The 19,631-nt window shown below is 58.9% G+C and overlaps 1 protein-coding gene across 4 annotated transcripts; it reads left to right on the forward strand.

Annotated features, from left to right (window-relative positions):
* Positions 1 to 1,846: 1,846 nt before the first annotated feature.
* On the forward strand, positions 1,847 to 19,192 carry CSF1 (colony stimulating factor 1). 4 transcript variants are annotated; one of them, XM_037038776.1, is made up of 10 exons: positions 1,847 to 2,158; positions 5,187 to 5,309; positions 6,521 to 6,580; positions 7,973 to 8,146; positions 10,847 to 10,994; positions 11,344 to 11,529; positions 12,082 to 13,100; positions 13,619 to 13,671; positions 13,987 to 14,045; positions 17,657 to 19,192. In XM_037038776.1, the coding sequence occupies exons 1-9, from the start codon at positions 2,120 to 2,122 to the stop codon at positions 14,030 to 14,032; spliced, it is 1,848 nt and encodes a 615-aa protein (XP_036894671.1). In that variant the 5' UTR covers positions 1,847 to 2,119; the 3' UTR covers positions 14,033 to 14,045; positions 17,657 to 19,192. The 4 variants fall into 4 exon arrangements, with proteins under 4 accessions (XP_036894671.1, XP_036894672.1, XP_036894675.1 ...); XM_037038777.1 differs by lacking the exon at positions 17,657 to 19,192 and adding an exon at positions 14,914 to 15,826; XM_037038780.1 differs by lacking the exon at positions 11,344 to 11,529 and having other exon boundaries at positions 1,850 to 2,158; positions 12,973 to 13,100.
* Positions 19,193 to 19,631: the final 439 nt, after the last annotated feature.

Below are 19,631 nucleotides of genomic sequence, written 5' to 3' on the forward strand. Positions count from 1 at the left end.
ACTGGGGCCCAGAGACTCTTGCCCGAAGTCACATAGCAAATGACAGAAGTGTCAAGGTCAAACAGCTTGTGGAGTCAGGGTGGAGCCAGGGCTCAAACCTGGGTATGCAAAGAATTTCAGCCGAGGTGGAATGGCGACCCGAGCCTTGTCAGAACAAGGAGGTGGCTGCCTTCCAGAGGCACGCTGCCTGCCCCTCACTGAGTCGGGGGCAGGGTTGGGTTGGTGAAGGAGGAAGCAGGTAAAATTTAACTCCTTTCCAACAATCGAAGAGGTTTATTTCCTCGCGCAACAGTAACTCCTGTAGCCGCTTCTTTATCATTCCTAAGAACTGTGTGTGGTATCGCATGTTACCTTAAACTGTTATTGTCCAGGGTCCGTATGGCAGACATGCCTAGGGGAAGTAAACCCTCCACCTCCTTCCTCCAGCTGGGTTCTCTCCCTCTCGCCTTCCTTCCTCGAGGCTCTAAGCACGTGTCGCTGTCCCACACTCCTCCATTCTGACGGCTCCCAAGCCCGTGAAAGGAGGGGGGACATGTCGGCATGTCCACTATGATATCCCCAGGCCCAGCACAGTGCCTGCACACAGTAGCCATGCTGCACATTTGCCGAAGGAATGAACGATTCTCTGGTGGCCTCCTTTTCAAAATCACTATTAACTGGGTGCCCATTGGGTGCTAGGCACCGTTGAATGATAGCCAAGTGAACATGGACCAGCCTGGAGGAAGTCTCAGTCCAGAGTGGGGGCAGAATACATGAGTCAGTGCCACTTTAAATACGTCGTAGAATACTGTGGAGGGGGAATCGATCAATGAATGACAATTTATCTGAGCCCCCAGGGGAGAAAGGAGCCAAGTTGGGTGAGAATACAGGGAAAGGAGCCATTCATCTGCCTGGGGAGTTAAAGAAAGCTTTGCTGGCAGAGGACATGGTGTGATTTCAGCCTTGGAGAGTGCGGAGTTTGCCCTGAAGGCAGCTGGGTGAGGGTTAGAGGGACCAGTAATGAGCAAGGCTGTGCAGGTGTAAAATTCCTGCTTGAGGCTGGAGCAAGTGACCAGAGATGCCTCTTTGGGACCAGGCCACATATCATACATGTATTTCCCAAGAGGTGGGTGTGGGTGGCCTGACAATGGCATTGTAATTAATAGACTCATCCTGTTGGGCTCCATTTAGAGTCATTCTGTGCAGAGACAAAATGTGATTAATCTTCTCAGTAAATGCATTTCCAAAAGCATCAAGGGAACTCCAGGGCGCAGGTGCCAATCGCCCCAGGTTTTGGCCTTCAGGAGAGAGCAGGGTACAAGCCAGCATTTACATCATCCGAAGGTCAAGTGCCTGGAGTGTCTCCTGGCACACCGCAGAGCCTCCCAGCTCCCTGTTCCAGGACGCAGTCCCTCCCTTCCTGGCCAGGGAGCTGGCCTGTCTGCCTGGACCCTGCCCCCAGAATTGGAGACAAGAGGCTGGGCAGGCTGCTTGGGGGCTCTTAGCTGCCTGCAGTCCTGCTCACTCAATCTCCACCAGGTGCTGCGTCGTGAACCGCCGGGGAGGCCCAGTCTTCAGTGTTTGCCCAGCTCTCAGACCGTTTCCTGCTCAGATTTGGGAATTTTCAGGCCTAGAGGGAAAGTCCCTTGAGAGGAATGTTAGACAACAGCGGATCCACTTGGAGAGCGCGGAAGGGAAGGAAAGGAAAATCCGCAGCGAGGCAGTGGAGGAGGCGTTGCTTGTCCGAGTTGAGCACAGAAGACCAGGCGACTGGAAGACAGGCGGGGAAGCCCAGCCCGAGGGTGGGGGCGGGGAGGCGGCTCAGTGGGCCTCTGGAGTGTGTGTGTTGCGAGCTTGTGTGTGTGTGTTTGCGCGCGCGCCCGCGCGCGCGCCTGGCGCCTGTCCAACGTAATTTCCCATAAACCACATGCCTAAGTCGCTTAAAAAGGCTGTGCCGAGGAGCTGGCGGAGCCGGCTGGGGAAAGTGAAAGTTTGCCTGTTGCTCTCCGCGCCGTAGCCGGCTCTCCCTACTCCCGCGACAGCGGCCCGGCCCTCGGCGGGGCGCAGACTCGGCAGCGGCTCGCTAGCGAGCAAGCGAGAGAGGGCGGCCGACGCGCCCGGCCGGGACCCAGCTGCCCGTATGACCGCGCGGGGCGCCGCCGGGCGCTGCCCTACCACGGTAAGAGGCGGTCGCAGCGCAGGACAGGGTTTGGTGCTCGGCGGCCACGCGGCCCCTCGGACCCGAATGTCCGTGCGCGCCGGCTGCAGAGGCTCTCCGGCGGGCTCTTGTCGCCTTTCCATCTTTGCATGCAGGCTGCCCCGAGGGCGCTCGGGCTGAGACCCACTGAGGCCCTGCCGCTGCTGCTGGGGCGGCAGCGCTTGCCCGGGGAAGGAAAGGCAGCTCTCCCTACTGCACGGAGGGCTACACTGAGCCACCCGCTGGCCGGAGAGAGGGGTTCGCAGCTCCGTGTCAACCAGGGGCCCCTGCCTCTCGCTTCTGACGGACCACTGCAGAGGGACTGGCTGAGTGGCAGTGCGTTGAGTGTGGCGCCTTCTCCAGGGGGCACCTTCCTCATGGACCCCACACGTGCTTTAGGTTCTGCTGGGGAGTGTGCGCTTTTGGATGGAGAAAATTCAGGGGTCATCACCTTATAGAACTGTGCCCGGGAACTGCTGGCAGAAGGAAGGAGCTGGGCAAGTCTCTACAAGCCCAGCTCATGGGGACTTGGGGACTGAATCAAGTCTGTTTTGGAGGGACCAGACCCCGGAGTTGCCTGGGGATAGCTCTGAATTTTTTTTTTTTCTTGCAAACTCAGGTGCAGTTCGTTGGGTGAGACTCTGGGCTTAGCGGGGATAGAGGAAGGTGGGAGGCGGGTTTGGTATTGGGAAGCGGTGGACCGGGGCTGCTCAGGACTGAATGGAGACAGTCCTGCCCTCACCGCAGACAGCAGCTGCCCTAACTCCTAGAAAGTGCAGGGTGGCACTGTTAAGGAACAGAAAGCGGCTTCCCAGTGGGTTTGCTTCTGAGGAGCCCTGGAGGAGAATGGGAGGAGAAACCTGGGAGAAGAGAAGCAGAAAAGTGTTTGGAAGGTCAGGGAGGGGGTTGCAGGTGGGGTGAGAGGGAGGGCAGAGCAGATCCACAGGGGAGGAAGAGCCCAACTGCAAGGGGAGGTAGGGCTCAGAGGAGAACCGGGGAGGACGAGGTGACAGGCTGCAAGACCCAGACAAGGAGCTGGAGGTGAGACCATGAGGCAAGAGGAGGAAAGTAAGGGGGTGCTGCTTTTAGACAGGGCAGCCTGAGGGTACACTTATGCCGGGGTCTCTCCAGGGACCGTCCACTGGGACAATGGAACAGGATGGGAGGCCGTGAGGATGGACAACTGGGAAGAGACGTCCCGCGTCTCTCTGAGCCCTCCACGGAGGTTCCTTCCTGGCTGCCCTAGAGGCTGAGGCTGGTGGGTGGGAGGGAGAAAGGAGGAGGGAGAAGAGGCAGCCTAGCCAGATGCAAGCTAGAGCGTTAACCCTTGGGTGTCCATCCAGATCTCCCTATGAGGCAAAATTGGGCTCCAGGGAGCAGGGGTGGTCCCCTTTGGCCATCTTCAAAGTCAGCCTCCCACGTGGTGGCTGCGCTCTCCTCACCCCAATGCCCGACAAATCACCCAAAGCCAGGCAGCCCTGGAGGTTAAGCAGTGCCCTCCCCTTGAAGTGCCTGTGACAGGGATGTCCTCCTGAGCATCCCCGGGGCCTGCTTCTCCACACAACTGACATGGGGGGCCTTGGAGCCTCAGTAGCAGCCGGCCTGGGTCCCACACACCTGCATGGCCCAGTTTCCTGAGTATCTGGACAGCCACTGCTTCCCAGAGCTACCTCCTCACTGTCCGAGCAGAGCCAGAGGTCCCTCCCCCACCACCTCTCCCACCGTGACTCTCCTCCTTCCTCCACATTCTCCCTCCCCCGAGTCAGGCCAGGACCCTCACTGCATCCCTGTGCATAGTGGGACTGGGCATGCCATGCCTCTTCCCTTCAGGTCATCCCTTCCCTCCTGGACATCAATTCCTCCCCATCTCTCCAGGCCTCACTGAGGCCCCTCCTGGCTGCAGCCTCCCTGGTAGCCCAGCCAGGACCTCTGCTCCCTGGTAAGAGCTGGCCAGCATTTGAGCTTTTAGTCATATGTAAATCAGCATGCCACTGTAGGCTGTTTCCTAGCTAGCCTCTTTGTGTTTTTCCAACGTGCTGTTCACTTGCTGCATTTGTCTCATCTTCTGGGTTACTGAGGCAGAGCCCGGAGCGCAGGAAGGTGCCAGCCCTCACCTCATCAATTCACCCCTTCTCTATCTCTGGCTGGAGAAGGGGAGACTCAGGGCTGGAGAGAGGGCTGAGGGGTGAGGAGGAAGGAGAGAGGAAGGAAGGGGACAGACCGGGTGTCAGGAGCCAGTCCCCCCACTCTGGGGGTCGGCAGCTACTGGGCCAGTTGGGTGCTGAAGAGGGGAGAGGTCTCCAAAAACACCCTGGCCCTTGTTAACAGCTGGCTGGCCGGACGCAGAGCTGGACAGGGCTCCAACAGGCAGGTGCCCGCCAGATGGCCTAGCGCTGCTGCCGCAGCCGCCGCCTCTGGTTAATTTTGATGTGCACACACGCGCACATGGCCAGGGCTCTGAAGGTCTCTAGTGTGGGCTAGGTGACCAGTGAAACTGAGTGTGGGCCCCTGGCTTTTTCGGTAGCAGAGCCAGACCCGTGTGGAAGCAGGTGGAAGGAAAGACTGAGCCCAAGGGAAATGTGTCTGGCTTCAAGTCTGGAAGCCAGTGCATGAACATGAACTTGAGAGGAATGGGCAGCTCCCAAGATACCTGGCGCAGTGTGTGATGCTGCAAGAACAGAAAAATGGGTAGAATCAAGTCCTACACTCGAGGAGTTTCCTGTGTGACTGTGGATTAGTAAGCCTGCCACCCAAGCCCTCATCATGGGCCCTTGTAGAGTAAGACTTGGCCTGGGTTCTTCTGGGAAGGTTTCTTGGAGAAGGTGACATTCGGGTTGTCATCGAGGGAGAGCAAGGTTGTGCGAGGCTGTTGGGCAACCTGAAGAAAGCTGGATTTGGGGAATACTGGGTCCTGGAATGAGGGGCAGAGCCGGTAGCCCTGCAGGTGTGAGGGCGTGGGGGTTCCCGGGGAGTGTAAGAGCTGGGGGAAACGAGGCTGTCTCTCTCACAGACATGGCTGGGCCGCGTGCTGCTGCTGGTCTATCTCCTGGTGAGCAGCAGTATTGCCAAGGAGCAGTCGAAGCACTGTAGCCAGATGATCGGCGACGGACACCTGCAGCTCCTGCAACAGCTGGTGAGTGTGTGGCCCCGCCCACCCTGCTTTCTCTGCTCAGAGGACACTGAGGCAGGAGCCAATGGGACGAAGTGAGGGGTGGCAGGCAGAGGTAGGGCCGTGCTGGTTGTGCCTACACTGATGGTCCCCCTCACTGGCCTTCTCAAGGTCAAGGCCTCTGACCACCAACCCTAAGCCCCCTCTTATTACCCTGCAGGCAGGGGACAGGGTGGGCTGCCAGCTGGTTGCCTGGGGGAACGCTTGCCAGGACTCTGAAGTCCCTCAGTGGGATTCGTCCTCCGAGGGGCCAGCCCAGTCTGCCTGCTGTGCCCAGACATTGCCTCCCGCTCCTGGATTCCCAAACGTGATGTCAGCCCAGCAGCATGCCCTCCGCCAGACCTGGGGCAGGGGCTCATGCCTAACTCCCAGCCCTACGCCCTCACAGCCCTGGCTCTTGTCCCATCCCTAGGGCTAGGATGGCCACTCACCCTGGCCACCAAGGGGCCTGTGCCTCCTTCTGACTGGGCCAGCAGTCACCAACAGTTCCGAATGTGATTCAGCCAAGCAGAATCAGGTTGCTGTAGTGTCTGCTGTCTTGCTTAGGGGAGAATTGACCATCTCCCTGGCCAGCAGGCAGGGTGGGGCGCCACTGGCAAAGGCCAGCCCCAGGGCCCTGAGCTTGGAGCCTGTAGGCTGGGCCTCCTGCCTCACTTAGCACCTCCCCCGCAACCCCCCCCCCCCACATTTCCTCCTGCATGCAGCTGCCACAGAAAGCTAAGGGGCACCAGGAGCCCCTCCCTGAGGCTTTGCATCACAGAACCTCAGCCCTGGGGGGCAACCCGGGCATTTAACTCCAGCCCTTACAGATCCTGGATCCTCAGAATTTATCTAGCCTCTGTTTGAATTTCTGCTATCACAGGGAGCTCAGTCCCTCTCTAGGGGGTTATGTCCTATATTCCCTCTTAGATACTTCTTCCCTAGAACAGGTTGGCATCTGCCAGATTTCACGGAGTGGGATGTAGGAGGAAGAGACTTCCTGTCCCTCTGCAGCCCCCCCCCCCCTTGGGCACGTGGGAGGCACAGGTCTTCCCGTGTTTGTCTTTTCAGGTGTGGTTGGGGGAAGGTGGGTGAGGAGCAAACCCCCACCCACCCAGAAACTCTAGTGCCCACTGTGAGGCAAGCTCAATCAAGCTGCGGACGCCCTGCCACCCCTGGCCTGCTCTCTCTTACAGATTGACAGTCAGATGGAGACCTCGTGCAAAATCTCCTTTATGTTTGTAGATCAGAACTTGGTGAGTTAGGGCTCTTTTCAAGGCCCCGCTGGGCTACTCTTCTCAGGGTGGGTACGTGTGGGAGCGTGAAGGCTGGAGAAATCCTAGCGCTGGGCGCAATGAGGTGTGAGGATCCCTGGGTGCTCAGCCTGGGGTGCCAGGGTCCAGGGCTGGGCAGAAGGAGGGGCTCAAGTCCCCGGCTGCTCCCTTCTCCTGGCACATGTCAAGATCTTGCTGTGTTCCAGGCATATTCCTAATTCAGTGTTGATGGAACCACTGTGTGATTCACTCATCTTGTTTATTGTGCCCAGAGAGATCAAGGGAGCACAGCTAGTAAGTGGTGGAGGTCTGATTTGAACCATAGGTAGTAAGTGGTAGAGGCAGGCTGTCTTTAGGGCCTGAGGCAAACCCATACCTCCACAGGAGGCAAACCCTCCTTGGTCTAGCCCTTTCCCTCCTCCTCCTCCCCCCTCCCTAAGCAGACACCAAGTGCAGCCGGGGTGGCCTCCCTATCAGCTGTTTGGACAATTTGAAGAGCTGCCTAAACGCCCTTGCTGCTGCCACTGCACCCCTCATCCCGCCACTAAGGGGAGCTCTCGGAACCCTAATCTGCTACTTCCTCTTCTTTCCCCTCAACCTGTCAGGGCCCCCCCTGCCCTCCACCCCACAGCCCCACCCACTACCCCTGTTCCCTGCCCCTTCCTGCCCCAGAGCCTTTGCACAGCTCTTCCTGGTGCCCACAATGCCTTTCCAACGCCCCCCATCCCAGCCCTTTCTCCAGGTTTGTACATCTCTGTGCTTTATACAAAGTCACCTGGTGCCAGAGCTTGTTCCCACACACCTGACCCATGCACGCTCCTGTTAGATCTGGAGACCACCTCACAGTCCAAAGAATGTGCTCTCTTGTTTCCTTCATCCGGTGCCAGGAATAAGGAGCAAAAGCAGAGCCTCTGTGGAGGTGACTGCCACCTGCAGGGAGACAAAACCCTGAGGTTATTCCTGTGACCTCTGTGGCCGCAGGATTGGAAGGAAGCACATGGAAAAGGACTTTCTGTGGGAGCAAGCCAAAAGAGAGGCGGAGAGAGAGAGACAGAAGTTCCCCAGAACCGACCTTCCTAGGCTTCTTCCAGAAATCTGAAACTCTCTAATCAGAGTCCACCTTTCCCTCCCTCTACCCACCTGCCCCCTCCTCCCACCGCCCCGAGGTGCCAGATCCCAAAGAGAGAGAAAGAAGGGCTAACCAAGGGCAATGTCTTCCTTAGCCTCTCCCCCGGGGTTGGGGCCAGGGTCAGGACTGAGGTCAGGGTAGGGCAGGCTGCAGCCCTCCTTCTGCTGGGGTGGGGGCACTGGGCACACAGCTGGGGGTCCTGGTCTCCCCAGCCAGACCATCAACTCCAGGTTCTCCTTCTCCAGACAGACCAAGTGTGTTACATTAGGAAGGCATTTCTCTTGGTGCAAGACATACTGGAGGACACCATAAGCTTCAAAGGCAACACCTCCAATGCTAATGCCCTCAAGAACATCCAGGAACTCTCCGTGAGGCTGAACGATTGCTTCCCCAAGGTCAACGATGAAGAGCAGGACAAGGTAGGAGGGGCCTGGAGCCCGGAGCCCTGCGTCAGGGCGCCGGGTGGCTGCGGTGGTGCGCTCCCTGCCCACACGCCCAGACTGCATGCACTTCCTCACCCCGCAGCACCACGCTGCTCACTGGCCCTCTCCTTCCTGTCTTCATTCCCCTCACCTTCGCCACTGACATCCGGGCAGCAGGCGCAACACCAGGCCTTGACTAGCGTCTTCATGCACAAGAGCTGCCTGGTTCCGAACCTCACGGGGCTTGTCGTGAAAAGAGATTGGCAGCCACGAAACACACCATAGCACGAGCAAACAGAATCACAAACCACAGGGACCCTTCCTTCCTTCCACAAAGTTAGCGAGCGCCCACTCTGTACCAGGCACCAGTCCAGACACCAGGAGGCAAAATAGAGGCAAAAATCCCCATGTTCATGGAGCTTACGTTGGGGGCTTTGAGGTCAAAGAGGGGGCGCACCTGTGGCAGTAGCTGCTCTGCAGAAGAGGAGACCAGGGATGGGAAGGTGGGAAGGTGAGGGTGGGAACCCTGAAGGAGCCCCATCTGGGAGGGAGAAGCAGGACTCTGATTTGACAGGGTTGGGGAGGAAGAGACAGGGGTTTCTGAATAAGAAAACAATCATTTGAGGCCCAATGATGGGCGAGCGGGAAGCAATAGGCTGGTCAGAGCCCTGAGGTGAGCCAGAGCGGGCTCCTTCAGGATCCAGAGGCTAGGTTGCAGGCAGCGTGGACAGGAAGGGCGGAGAGGCCTCGGAGGCTGGAGCCGGATCGCCTGGGTCCTAACAACGTGAGATTTGATGTAAAGAGTGAGGGGCAGCCCTGGTGAAGAGGCGGGGCAGGCAGGCGGGTGACCTGACCTAATTTGCATGTGAGGACATTCTGGCTGCCGTGCAGAGAAGCCTGGAGGCTGGGAGACCAGCAGGAGGCCCCAGTCCCAGGCAGAGCCCAGAGTGGAGGCTGGTTGCGTCCCAGGGTGAACAGAAAGAGGACACTGGAGGGGCTCGGCTCCAAGGAGGCAGAGAGAGGTCACCAGAGGGAGCGTGGGATTGAGGGAGGAAGCCTGTTTTAAGGAGGTGTTCAATCTGTGATTTTCCAATGTTAATGTGCTTCAGAACCACTTGGGGAGCTTATTTAAAATGCAGATTCCCAATGCACACCCTCATCAGAGGGTCTGATTCACTGGGTCTGTGAGGGGGCCCAGGGACTGGCATTTCAACGAGGTGCTCGCCCTGTGGGACTCCCATAAATGAATGCCCGTAGTCCAGGAGGGCCGGAGTGGTGAATCGGGAGGAGCTAGTCCCCAGTGGGCTTGGCTGGGGAGGCATTCGGAGCTCCTGAGCTGGGGAGAAACTCTGTTTTTTCCATGAAAAAAGGCAAGGGAGCCAGCCTAGTTCTTCTCACGAACAGCCCTGGGGGAAGCTGGCAAGGATTATCGTTTTGACTCTACGGAGGAGGAAATGGGCCCAAACTGGGTAGTTCCTTCGGGCAGGGTCACCAAGCTGGTGAGTGGTAGGACAGAGCCCAGGTCTTCTCTCATCCCCACCCCCTGTCTGGTAGACACCGAAGAAGGGCCTACTGTACACAGGCATGGGCACCCAGTGATGCCCACCACTTCGCAGCCCCGTCAAGTTCTTCCCTGTGCTGCTCAGTTTAAGGGAGAGCTTGGTGGCTGGAAGTCACGGCAAGGAGGCCGTAGATGAGGCCACGGGCATGCATGGCACTGTCTGGCGTGGGTGACACCTGGGCGGGCCCAGGGCGGAGCCCTGAGGAGTGCCAGTGTTCAGAAGTCAAATGCAGGAGAGGAGCCTGGTCAGCAGACTGAGCAGGAGCTGCGCAAAAGTTGGGAGAGAAGGGAGTACGTGTGTGAGGTGTCTCAGAGCGCTGGTGGGTATGGGGAGCCTGTGTCCCCCAAGTAGAGAGAAGCAGGGGAAAGCGCTTTGGGCCTCCTTCCAAGACACCAACACAGAAGAAGCACAAACAGCCCCAGGGCTTCTCCAGGCCCTTCTCCACACCGAGGCACCCCTTGCCCCCTCCCCAGTAACCCCCGGCACGTGTTCTCTTTGCTCTGTGGCAGAGGCTAACTGTTCTTGGCAAGGCCAACAAGGAGCTACAGGACTGGCCCTCGCTGACCTCTCTCAGTTGCATCTCCCGCCCCTTTCCTCCTGGAGGCAGTACCGTAGCCACTCTAGCCTTCTGATACTCTTTTGACAGTTCAGGCTCTTTTCTGCCTCAGGACCTTTGCACAGTCTGTTCCCACTGCCCGGACAGCTCTCTCCAGCTCCGCCTCCTTTCCTGGTTAATGTTTGCTCGTCTGGTAGTCCCTTCTTAGGGACATTCCTCCTGAGCCCTTTTTCTATACTCTTGGACCATTCAGTACTCCTTCGCAGGACTCCCCATGCTTGGAACAATGGGTTTAGCGCTTGTGCATTGCGGGACTCAATGTCCAGCTTGGCCAGGGACCACCTCTCTCATTCACTGCATGATTCCCAGGCAATTACCATATGCCTGACACATCTCTGAATAGATGGCATACCTCCTGGCCTTGGGACTGACTCCGCTGCAAACCAGGGGGGAGGGGAGGGAGAAAATCAAAGAGAAAAAGCAAGTAGATGTGGCAGAAGCCCAGGGAACTTGACAAACAAGCTAGAGACATGTGGTTGGTGGTCAGTCTCACCCAGGGGGAACCGGCTCTCCTTCCAGGCCTGTGTCCAGAATTTCTCTGAGTCGCCCCTCTGGTTGCTGGAGAAAATCAAGAATGTCTTTAGTGAAATGAAGAATCTCCTTAAAGACAACCAGGACATTTTCAGCAAGGATTGCAGCGACAGCTTTGCTGAATGCTCCAGCCAAGGTAAGCACCAAGGGGCCAGCAAGTGTGAGGCTGGGGAGGGTGTGGGGACCAGGGCAGGGGTTGGGGGTGGGACATGAGGCTGGAGGTACCCCAGGGAGGCAGCCTGGCTGCTACTCGTGCTCCTGTGTGTGTAGACGTGCTTGTCCTGTGTACATATGTGGCTTTGTGTACCTCTGGGTGGTCTTAAGCACATGTCTCTTCTGACATGTGTGTGCATGTACACCTACATATGTCTGCATGTCAAGGCATCAAGAAGGAACGTGCTGGTGGCTGTGGAATTAGGGAGTGGAAAAGAGGGCCCTCTTGGAGAGCCCTGCAGGCACGGCAGCTTTCCCCACCGGCTCTACAGGCTGGCTGAACGTGCGGGGGGGTTCCGAGGAGAGCACAGAGGCTCCACGTGGAGTCGGGGCCCTACTCCCGGACCCCTGCTGCGAACCACCAGGATACCCTGGCTGCGGAAGTCCTCAGGATGCCTTGAGTGTCCCCTCAAGGGACAGGCTGGATCTGAAGTCTGAACATCATCCCAACTCTCCCAGTGCTGGCACCAGTGGCACACATGTTCCCCGAGTGTCCTCGTCTCTGCGTCCTGTGTCACGTGTGCCCTCCTCCACGCAACCTTGCTCCCCGAGGCAGGCCCTGCCACCTGCCAATGGCCAAGTGCGGTCTCCTTGTTTCCATCCCGAGGCCTCAAGCCTTGCCACATTCCGGCCCCAGCCTGTCCCCGCCCATGGCTACGGCAGTGTGGCCCTCGCTGTGCATGAAACCACCTTGCTGCTTCTAGCTGGTGCGGTGTCTCTGGGGCTTGCGGGTGTCCTGTGTTAGTCCTTGAGGCTGCTGCTCGACTTCCTCTAACCCCTGCTCCTTCTGGCCTGCCCGAATGTCCTGCAGTTTGCACCCTCCCTGTCTGCTGCCCATGGCGCGAGCATTGGCTCCGGTGCTGTCCTGTCCTCAGCCCCAGGGCTGAGTTGGGGGATGCAGGGCCTCCCAGACCCTCACCCCTCTCCAGTGCCTCTGGGAGAGCTGTGCTAGAAGCTGGTGACTCTATCTCCTCCCCGTCATTCTCTCTCCCTCTCTGTGGTTCTTTCAGATGTGGCGACCCAGCCTGATTGCAACTGCCTGTACCCCAAAGCCACCCCTAGCAGTGACCCAGCCTCTGTCTCCCCTCAGCAGCCCCTTGCCCCCTCCAGCGCCCCTTTGGCTGGCTTGACCTGGGCTGAGGCTGAGGGGACAGAGGACAGTTCCCTCTTGCCCAGTGAGCAGCCCCCTCGCACAGTGGACCTGGGCAGCACCAAGCAGCGACCACCCAGGAGCACCTGCCAGAGCTTTGAGTCACCAGAGACCCCAGGCATCGAGGGAGGCCCCACAGGAGGTTCACCTCAGACCCACCCCCCTGCCAGGGGCCCCGTCCCTGGGTCAGAGGATGTGCTTGATTTCGTGCTGAGTACTGACTGGGCCCTAGAAGAGGCCTCTGGAGAAGCTAGTGAGGGTCTTGGACGCCAAGGGCCAGAGCCTTCCTCCTCCAGGCTGGGAGGAGGCCGTGTCCAGGCAGAGAGCTCCAGACCCAGTGACATCGTTTTGGCACCTCCATCCTCTGGGTCAACCAAGGGCCGGCTGCCAGTGGATGGAACTCGCACCTCCCTGCCTGAGTCAGGCCCCGCGAGACCCACTGGCCAGACCAGGAGTCACACACCTGAGAAGACAGACCGTCCCACTCTGCCACCTGGAGACCACCAGGCGCCAGGCTCTGCCAGGACCCCGTCACTGCGCCCGAAAGGCCTCAGCCGTCCCTCCACCCTCTCTGCTCAGCCAAGGCTTCCCAGCAGCCACACCTGGGGCAGTGTGCTGCCCCTCCGGGAGCTGCAGGGCAAGCGGAGCGCCAGGGCACGGCGGAGCCCTGCGGGGCAGGAAAGAGGAGGAACTCATGAGGGGGCGGCCCTGCCCCACGCCCATTTTAACTCCGTTCCTTTGACTGACACAGGCCACAAGCAGCCCCCAACGCCCCAGCCCCCTGAGCCTCTCCTCCCCCCGCTGGCATCTGGTGGCGGCGGCGTCATCCTGGTCCTGCTGGCCTTGGGCGGACTGCTGTTCTACGGGTGGAGACGCCGGGTAAGAGGAGCCGATGACATAGACAGGCATCCCATGGGGACAGTGGCACAGCCAGGTGGGGGAGCAAGTCCAGCTGGTAGCAGGCTGGCTGAGGCTCGGCCTGGGTTCTCCAGATGCACAGACACGGGAGGCTGATTGAGCAAAGGTGGGGGCGGGCAGGGGATCGAAATGGAGGGAAGACAGGGAGGGCTCGGGCTGTTAGGCCAACAGGGAGGGCTGGGGCAGCAGGGCGTGGGAAAGAATCTTCCTGGGCCAGAAGCAGGCTGAGAACCAGGTGGGAGGAACGTGATGCTGCGTGGGCCAGGGCAGGGTGTTCCCCGGGGCTGGGGGACCTCAGGATAGGAGACAGCCTGCAGGGGCTCGCCAGGGAGTTCCCCTAATCCTATGGCCGATCCCCACTTCTGGGCAGCTGGGGGAGACTTTGGTAACTCTCTCCCGGACTCCCCAGCTAGCCCTGCGGCGGGGTGGGGCCATGCTCCCTCCAGCTCCTCAGTGAGCCCACTGTCTTCTATCCCCAGAGCCTTCGAGAGCCTCAGAGAGTGGACTCTCCCATGGAGCGACCAGAGGGCAGGTGAGGCTCTGTAGGCACTGAGGCCTGTCTTGGCATCTCTGTCTCCTCCAGGTTTGGGGGAGACCCTCTTCCACTTGCTCGGAGGCTGTGGAGCTCAGAACAGGATTGGAGGGCGGAGACGGGGAAGGGTGTCTCTTCTTTCCTATTTGTCTAGGATCTTTCCTGATTTTTTTCTTAGGGTTAGATATCGGGTGTTCTAAACCTGAGAGCGTTAGATAGAGCCCACGTGCGGGGGTTGGGGGGTAAACTTTCGGGTTTTCTCACTGCCGGCCTCTGCTGATGGAGTCTGACGCCAGTCCTGTGCTCTGCCCACAGCCCCCTCACCCAGGATGAGGACAGACAGGTGGACCTTCCGGTGTAGAAGGAATTCTAAGGTAAGACTCTGGCTTTGGATCTCTCTCTACCCCTGAAAATGAGCTACATCCTTTTCCAGTCACCCTAACTTGGTGACACCACCAACTCCCTGGGGGCCCACGCACTTGACTTGTGCCCCTCTCTCCTGCTCCGTCTTCCATTCATCACCCGGGCTGGCCGGGCTGGCGGATGCCCCCTTTCCGGGTCCTCAGGACCCCTCCATTCCCTCCGCCCATCTGAGGCCAGGCACTGTTCTTTCTGCACTGGGTCATTATTTCTGCCTCGGGCTTCCAGGCTCCTGCCACCGTCCACATGCCACAGCCACCCAAATCCTCTTGTGTAAGGTCTTTCCCCTCCTGGAGAATTTCAGTGGCTGTGCTTCGCCAGCCGCTTCCAGCCTGGCTCCCAAGCTCCATCCGCAGCTGCTGCCCACGGGCCTCTTGCCACTTTCTTCTCTGCTTGCGCCCGCCCCTCTCTCCAGCCAGGACCATCATCACCCCTGCCTCCCTGCGATCAGATTCATGGAGTTGTAGAACCTCAGTCTTGGAAGGGCTCTCAGAGGTCATGGGGCCGAGCATCTTACCCCAAAGGGGCCTTCCCCTCTCTGCCTCCCTGACTGGGATTCGCCCAGCTTCTGGGAATCACACATTCCCAGAGCCAGGTCAGCTCCCTGCCATCGGCCAATGGCACCATGGGGAAGTCCTTCCTTCCGTGATGCTTAACCCGCTTTCTGGCCACGCCCACCCCCACCCTTCACGCTGGTCCTCCCTCCTATTCTCATGAGAGCCCCCTGATATGTAAAGTCAGTTATCCATGTCCCCTTTAAGAATTCTCTAAGCTAAGTGTGGCCAAGTCCCTCAAACATTCCTTATATGATGTGGTTTTCAGACCCCTCACCATCCCGGTCGCCCTCCTTTGGACACACTCGTTTGTCAATGTCCCCCAGAGAATGTGGCGCCCAGCCCTGGACACAGTGCTCCAGACGTTGTCTGACCAGCTCAGAGTGCAGTGGGACTCTTGCCTTCCTTGATCTGGACAGTATTCTGCTATGCGTACAGATTAAGATTGCATTAGTTGTTTCGTTTTTTTTTTTTCCTTTTTTAAACGACTGCATCATACCGTTGTCATATATTGAGCATGTGATCTTTTAAACCCCCAGCTACTGCCCCACCTTAAGCCTCTGTCAAGCCAGACCTCTATCCTGTACTTGGACAACTTGATTGTTTTAACCAAAGTTCAGGGGTTTATATTCACCCTTTGTCAAAACCACCCCATTGGGGTCTGCCGTGCCCCCTCTCCCTGTACCTCCGAAGTTGTTTCCATCCTAATTCTATCTTCCGGGCCCTTCCAAGTGTGTCTGCTGTACACTGATGGCCACCTTCTGTCGTCCTCACGCACGCTGTTGATAGAGACCTGACCCTGGCTCCCCAGCCCCCAGCCCCCCCGCCCGGGGCCAGGTGGCCCCGCCCTTGGCCCCGCCCCCTTCACCCACAGTCAGCCCCAGGAGGTCTTCCTGATATCTCCAGCACCCTCTGGTAGCTCCTCTGTTTCATGCCCCTCTGCTCTCTTGGATTTGGTTAATACTGTATCAATTTGCACACACTTGGATGTTGTTTTTATACATTTCAATTCCTGTTTTATGTGTACGTGTACATTTTGCACTCCCGAGAAGGCTGTAAGCCCCTTGAGGGCAGGGACTGCATCTCCCGCTGTTTTTGCATTTCTTTTCCCATCCCAGGTTCTGAAACAAAGAGGGCTTCTCTGCACTTGCCAAGAATGCAATAAATGTTGACCGACTGGCTTCAGGGCTGACTAACCCACTGACTCTGGCCAGCCCTCCCTAACTGACCAGCCCTGTGGCTGACTGGTTAGCCAGCTAACTAACTGATGCTGACTGACTGGTTGACCAGCAGGCTGGGTGGCTCTGACTGGCCAGTGGACTAGCTAGTAACTGTCTAACTGGTTAGTTGTTGACTGGGGAGTTGATTGGCTCACTGGCCAAGCAGGCTGAGAGCCTGACTTGCTGACTGGCTGGCGGGCAGATGAGGCGGGGCGCCCCATTCGACTTTTCAGTCACACCCTCTAGGGGGTCCCCAGGTGTAGGGTGACAGGTCTGGGCCACTCCTAGCAGGTAAGGGATCTGAGAAATCTTCTAAGCCAGGGGACCCCATGCAGAAGAGAGCAAAACTACTGCAGCTGGAATCTTGGGGTCAACCTTGTGGGTAGGGAGAGTAGGTCAGGCAGGAACAGGCCGGGCTGTGGGGACAACCCAGACCCCTCAGGACTGCCAGGCAGAGGGTGGACTGGGGTCCCTGGGGACTCTGTGGCTCAGCGCTGTACCACCCTCTGGCGAGTGGCCAGCCTGTCCCCAGGGTCTCGGCCGTCTGCCTTGTGCAGTCTCATGCTCCTTTCCATGCCTGGCTACTCTCAGGCCTTCCTCCCCTCCCGGTTTCACTCAGAGAGGGAAGCCAGGGTAGGGGCCCCATCCAGACGCCTGCCTTGGATCTGTGGCGACAGCCCTTAGGTGGGCTCCGGCCAGGCACTAGGGGACTCAGGGAGGTTCAGGGCCAGCCCCACACTGACTGCCACTCAGACAAGAGATGGGAGAGGGACCCTCAGAAAGAAGACATGACACCAACCCCTCCATTCCAGGGAAGCAGGAGACGGGGCAGCAGGCTGGAGCTCACCCACTCAGCCCTCCTTCCCTGCTGGCCCCAGCAGTGCCTGTGAGCCAGCTGTACCCAGCGTGGCTCATGTCCAGTTTATGCCTCCCCCCACCCCGTCCTCTCCCTCCAGAGCATGGGAATGGGCCGGGAGCCAGAGGCTGTGGTTCCATCTTTCCCCTTGCCCATCACGGGCTTGGCCAGGAGGGCCGTGGACGGTCAGGGAGGGCAGCTCCGCACAGGGGCCAGAGTCAAACTGCTGGATGGAGTCCAGGGGATTTCTGGTCTGGGAACAAAGCGTTCTGAGGATGCTGGGCAAGGGGACAAGGATGGGGGTGGGGTGGAGAGAGCGCAGGGCCCTGACTCCCATCCGGAAGGAGTATGCCAAGTGATACGGGGGGAAGTTTCCTTGTCTCGGGACTACTTCTAGCTCTTCCTCTTCAGTTGTCTCTGCACCACTCTCCCGATGGTTGTGTGTGGTGACCCTCTGTGATGACCGACATGGAGGCGGGACTGAGAACTCTCTTCTTCACTAGAGTTAGCAGGGTTCGCCCTGGGACCACAGCCAGCAAGCTGGTCTTGCCTGAGGAGGGGTCTCAGGACACTCAGGTCCCCCTGCCTTCCCTGTCAGACCCCTTCGCTTGAGCAATGCCCCCCTTGTCCCTGCTCAGACCTCCACCAGGCCTCATTGCCTCCCTCTGTGGTTCCTTTTCCCCAGGAGGAGGTAAGAGGTGAGGGCAGTCTGGCCCGTGGCTGGGACGCCTGCCAGAGAAAGCTGCCTGGTCCCTTGCGGTGGCTGGGGCGGCTGGGAAGCCGAGGGAGAGGACGGAAGGAAGGCCCTGCCTGCAGCACCGCCCACGGCCCACAGGAGCGCCTGAGCCTCAACTCCCCAGCCCGTGTCCTCAGTGACCCCTCCCTCCATCCCCACTCTGCTGACGCTGACAAGCTTTTCTTTCTCTCCCCTACAGCTGGGCGCACAGGACAGTCTCTCCATGGCAGGAGACCGTGGGGGGTGGCGCCCGCCACCCTCCTCCTCAGCCATTCTCCCAGGAACACAGCCTGCCTTCCATGAGAACTCACGCCTGCCCAGTGAGACCAGAGCAGCCAGGCCGGGGTCCCTCCGCCCTTGACCCACAGACTTTGGACAGACTCAGAGAGGGCTGGAGGATGCCCCCCGCACTGCTGATATTTATCGTGGGCCCTGGAGGCTCCTACCCACTTGAGGGAGGCTGGCGAGCCCAGCCTAGCACCCTCAGCCCCTCAGGGGCTGCTCTCTCCTCCTACCCTCTGCCAAGCCGGCCCCTGGGCCCGGGAGCCAGAGGCCCATGGATGTGGACGCTGAGGAATGGAAGAGCCCTCGTGCCCAGAGGACCTGTTTGATGCCAAGGGATGGATTCCCTACCCCAACAAGCAGGGACTTGTCCCAGGGAGAGAGGCATGCAATTCACAGGGCAGGCCAGGCCAGTGGCGGCCGGGTTTCTGGGAAAGGCATGCAGCCCAGAAGATGGCAAGAGAAGGCCTGCTGGGCTCTGCTCGCGCAAGTGTCCTCTGCTGGTGCCCTCAGTACCTGCCCGGCTTGAGATGCCAAGGCGAAGACCAGGTCTGGCCCCTGCCCTGCTGCCCTTCCGGCACCTGCCAGGGCTCCTCTGCGGGGCTGCACAGAGGCCCCCTCCTGAAGGAAGCCGTTGCACTGTGAAGACTGAACCTGCCTGCTGTACGGCCCACCCGTCCATCCCGTGAACAAGCATCCGTCCGTCTTCCCATCCCTCCAGCCTCTCCCCAGCTTCTGCACTGAGCGCCCGAGCCGGCCTCGCCCGTGAACCACGGGAGCCCCGGAGCCCTGACCTTCTGCTGATCCGGCCTGTGACTCCCTGGGGTGGATCCAGGCAGGAGAGCTGCCTAGGCCACCAGCCAGAGCAGGTCTCTAGGCTGTGTTGTTGGCCCAGGTTTCTGCATTTTGCACTTTGATGTTCCCCAAAGGGAAGTGACTAGTGGGAGGGAAGAAAGGGAGGGGAGGGCGGAAACAGGCACAGGGAGGGTCTTTGAAATGAGGGGTATGCCCCTGAGGTTGGGGGGAGGCGTCTGCACCCGTGGCCTCTGCCACAGACACAGCTGCAAGGCCACTGCCCGCGGGGACCTGGGCCTGGGTGGGTGGTCCCTGTTAGGAGCTTGGTAGGCAGTGCTACCTCCAGCTCTCACCCCAGCCACCCACCCACAGCCACCATCTCTCTGACCAGGCAAGCCTGGGCGGGGGAGGGCCAGGGCACCTGCTTCAAGTCTGCCTTGTGCTGCCACGTCCGTCCTCTCCTGCTCCCTGGGCCCTCCACTTAAAAACTCCACCTTGCCTGGGTCCTGGGCTGGGGCCCACGACCTGCCCGCTGCTGCCCGCTGAGGGAAGGAGGCAGAGAACTTCCCCACGGGGCTCCTCCTTCTAGTCATAGACTCTAGATTTGATGCTAGAACGTATGTATTTGAAAGTGGAAGGGAAAAAAAACACAAAAAAGGCATTCCTCCTTCATCCCCACCCCTTAAACCTATAGTATTTTATAAGTCAAGAAAGCAAAGAGCTTCTGCAGTGGGTTGGACTTGCTCTCTTGACCCAGGAACTGGGGGGCCCCCGGCCACCCGCACAGGAAACCCTTCTTTTTCTCTGAGAAAGCCGAGAGGGAACATTGGCTCACACACTGTGAGATTTTGTTTTTATACTTGGAAGTGGTGAATTATTTTATATAAAGTCATTTAAATATCTATTTAAAAAATAGGAAGCTGCTTATATATTTAATAATAAAAGAAGCGCACGAGCTGCCATGCGTGGAGTCACGGGAAATGTTGTTTTTGGGGTGTGGGTGGCCATCAGCTCAGATGGCTTTTTCGGAGGTGCTTGGGGGAGGAAGTTTCTCCCCAGGTTCCAGCCCTTTACTGAAACCTCCCGCACTGGTGCCT

This window comes from Sturnira hondurensis, unplaced genomic scaffold, assembly GCF_014824575.4.
Source record: "Sturnira hondurensis isolate 20B ecotype Veracruz unplaced genomic scaffold, ASM1482457v3 Scaffold0024822, whole genome shotgun sequence".
In the NCBI taxonomy this organism is placed as follows: Eukaryota; Metazoa; Chordata; class Mammalia; order Chiroptera; family Phyllostomidae; genus Sturnira; species Sturnira hondurensis.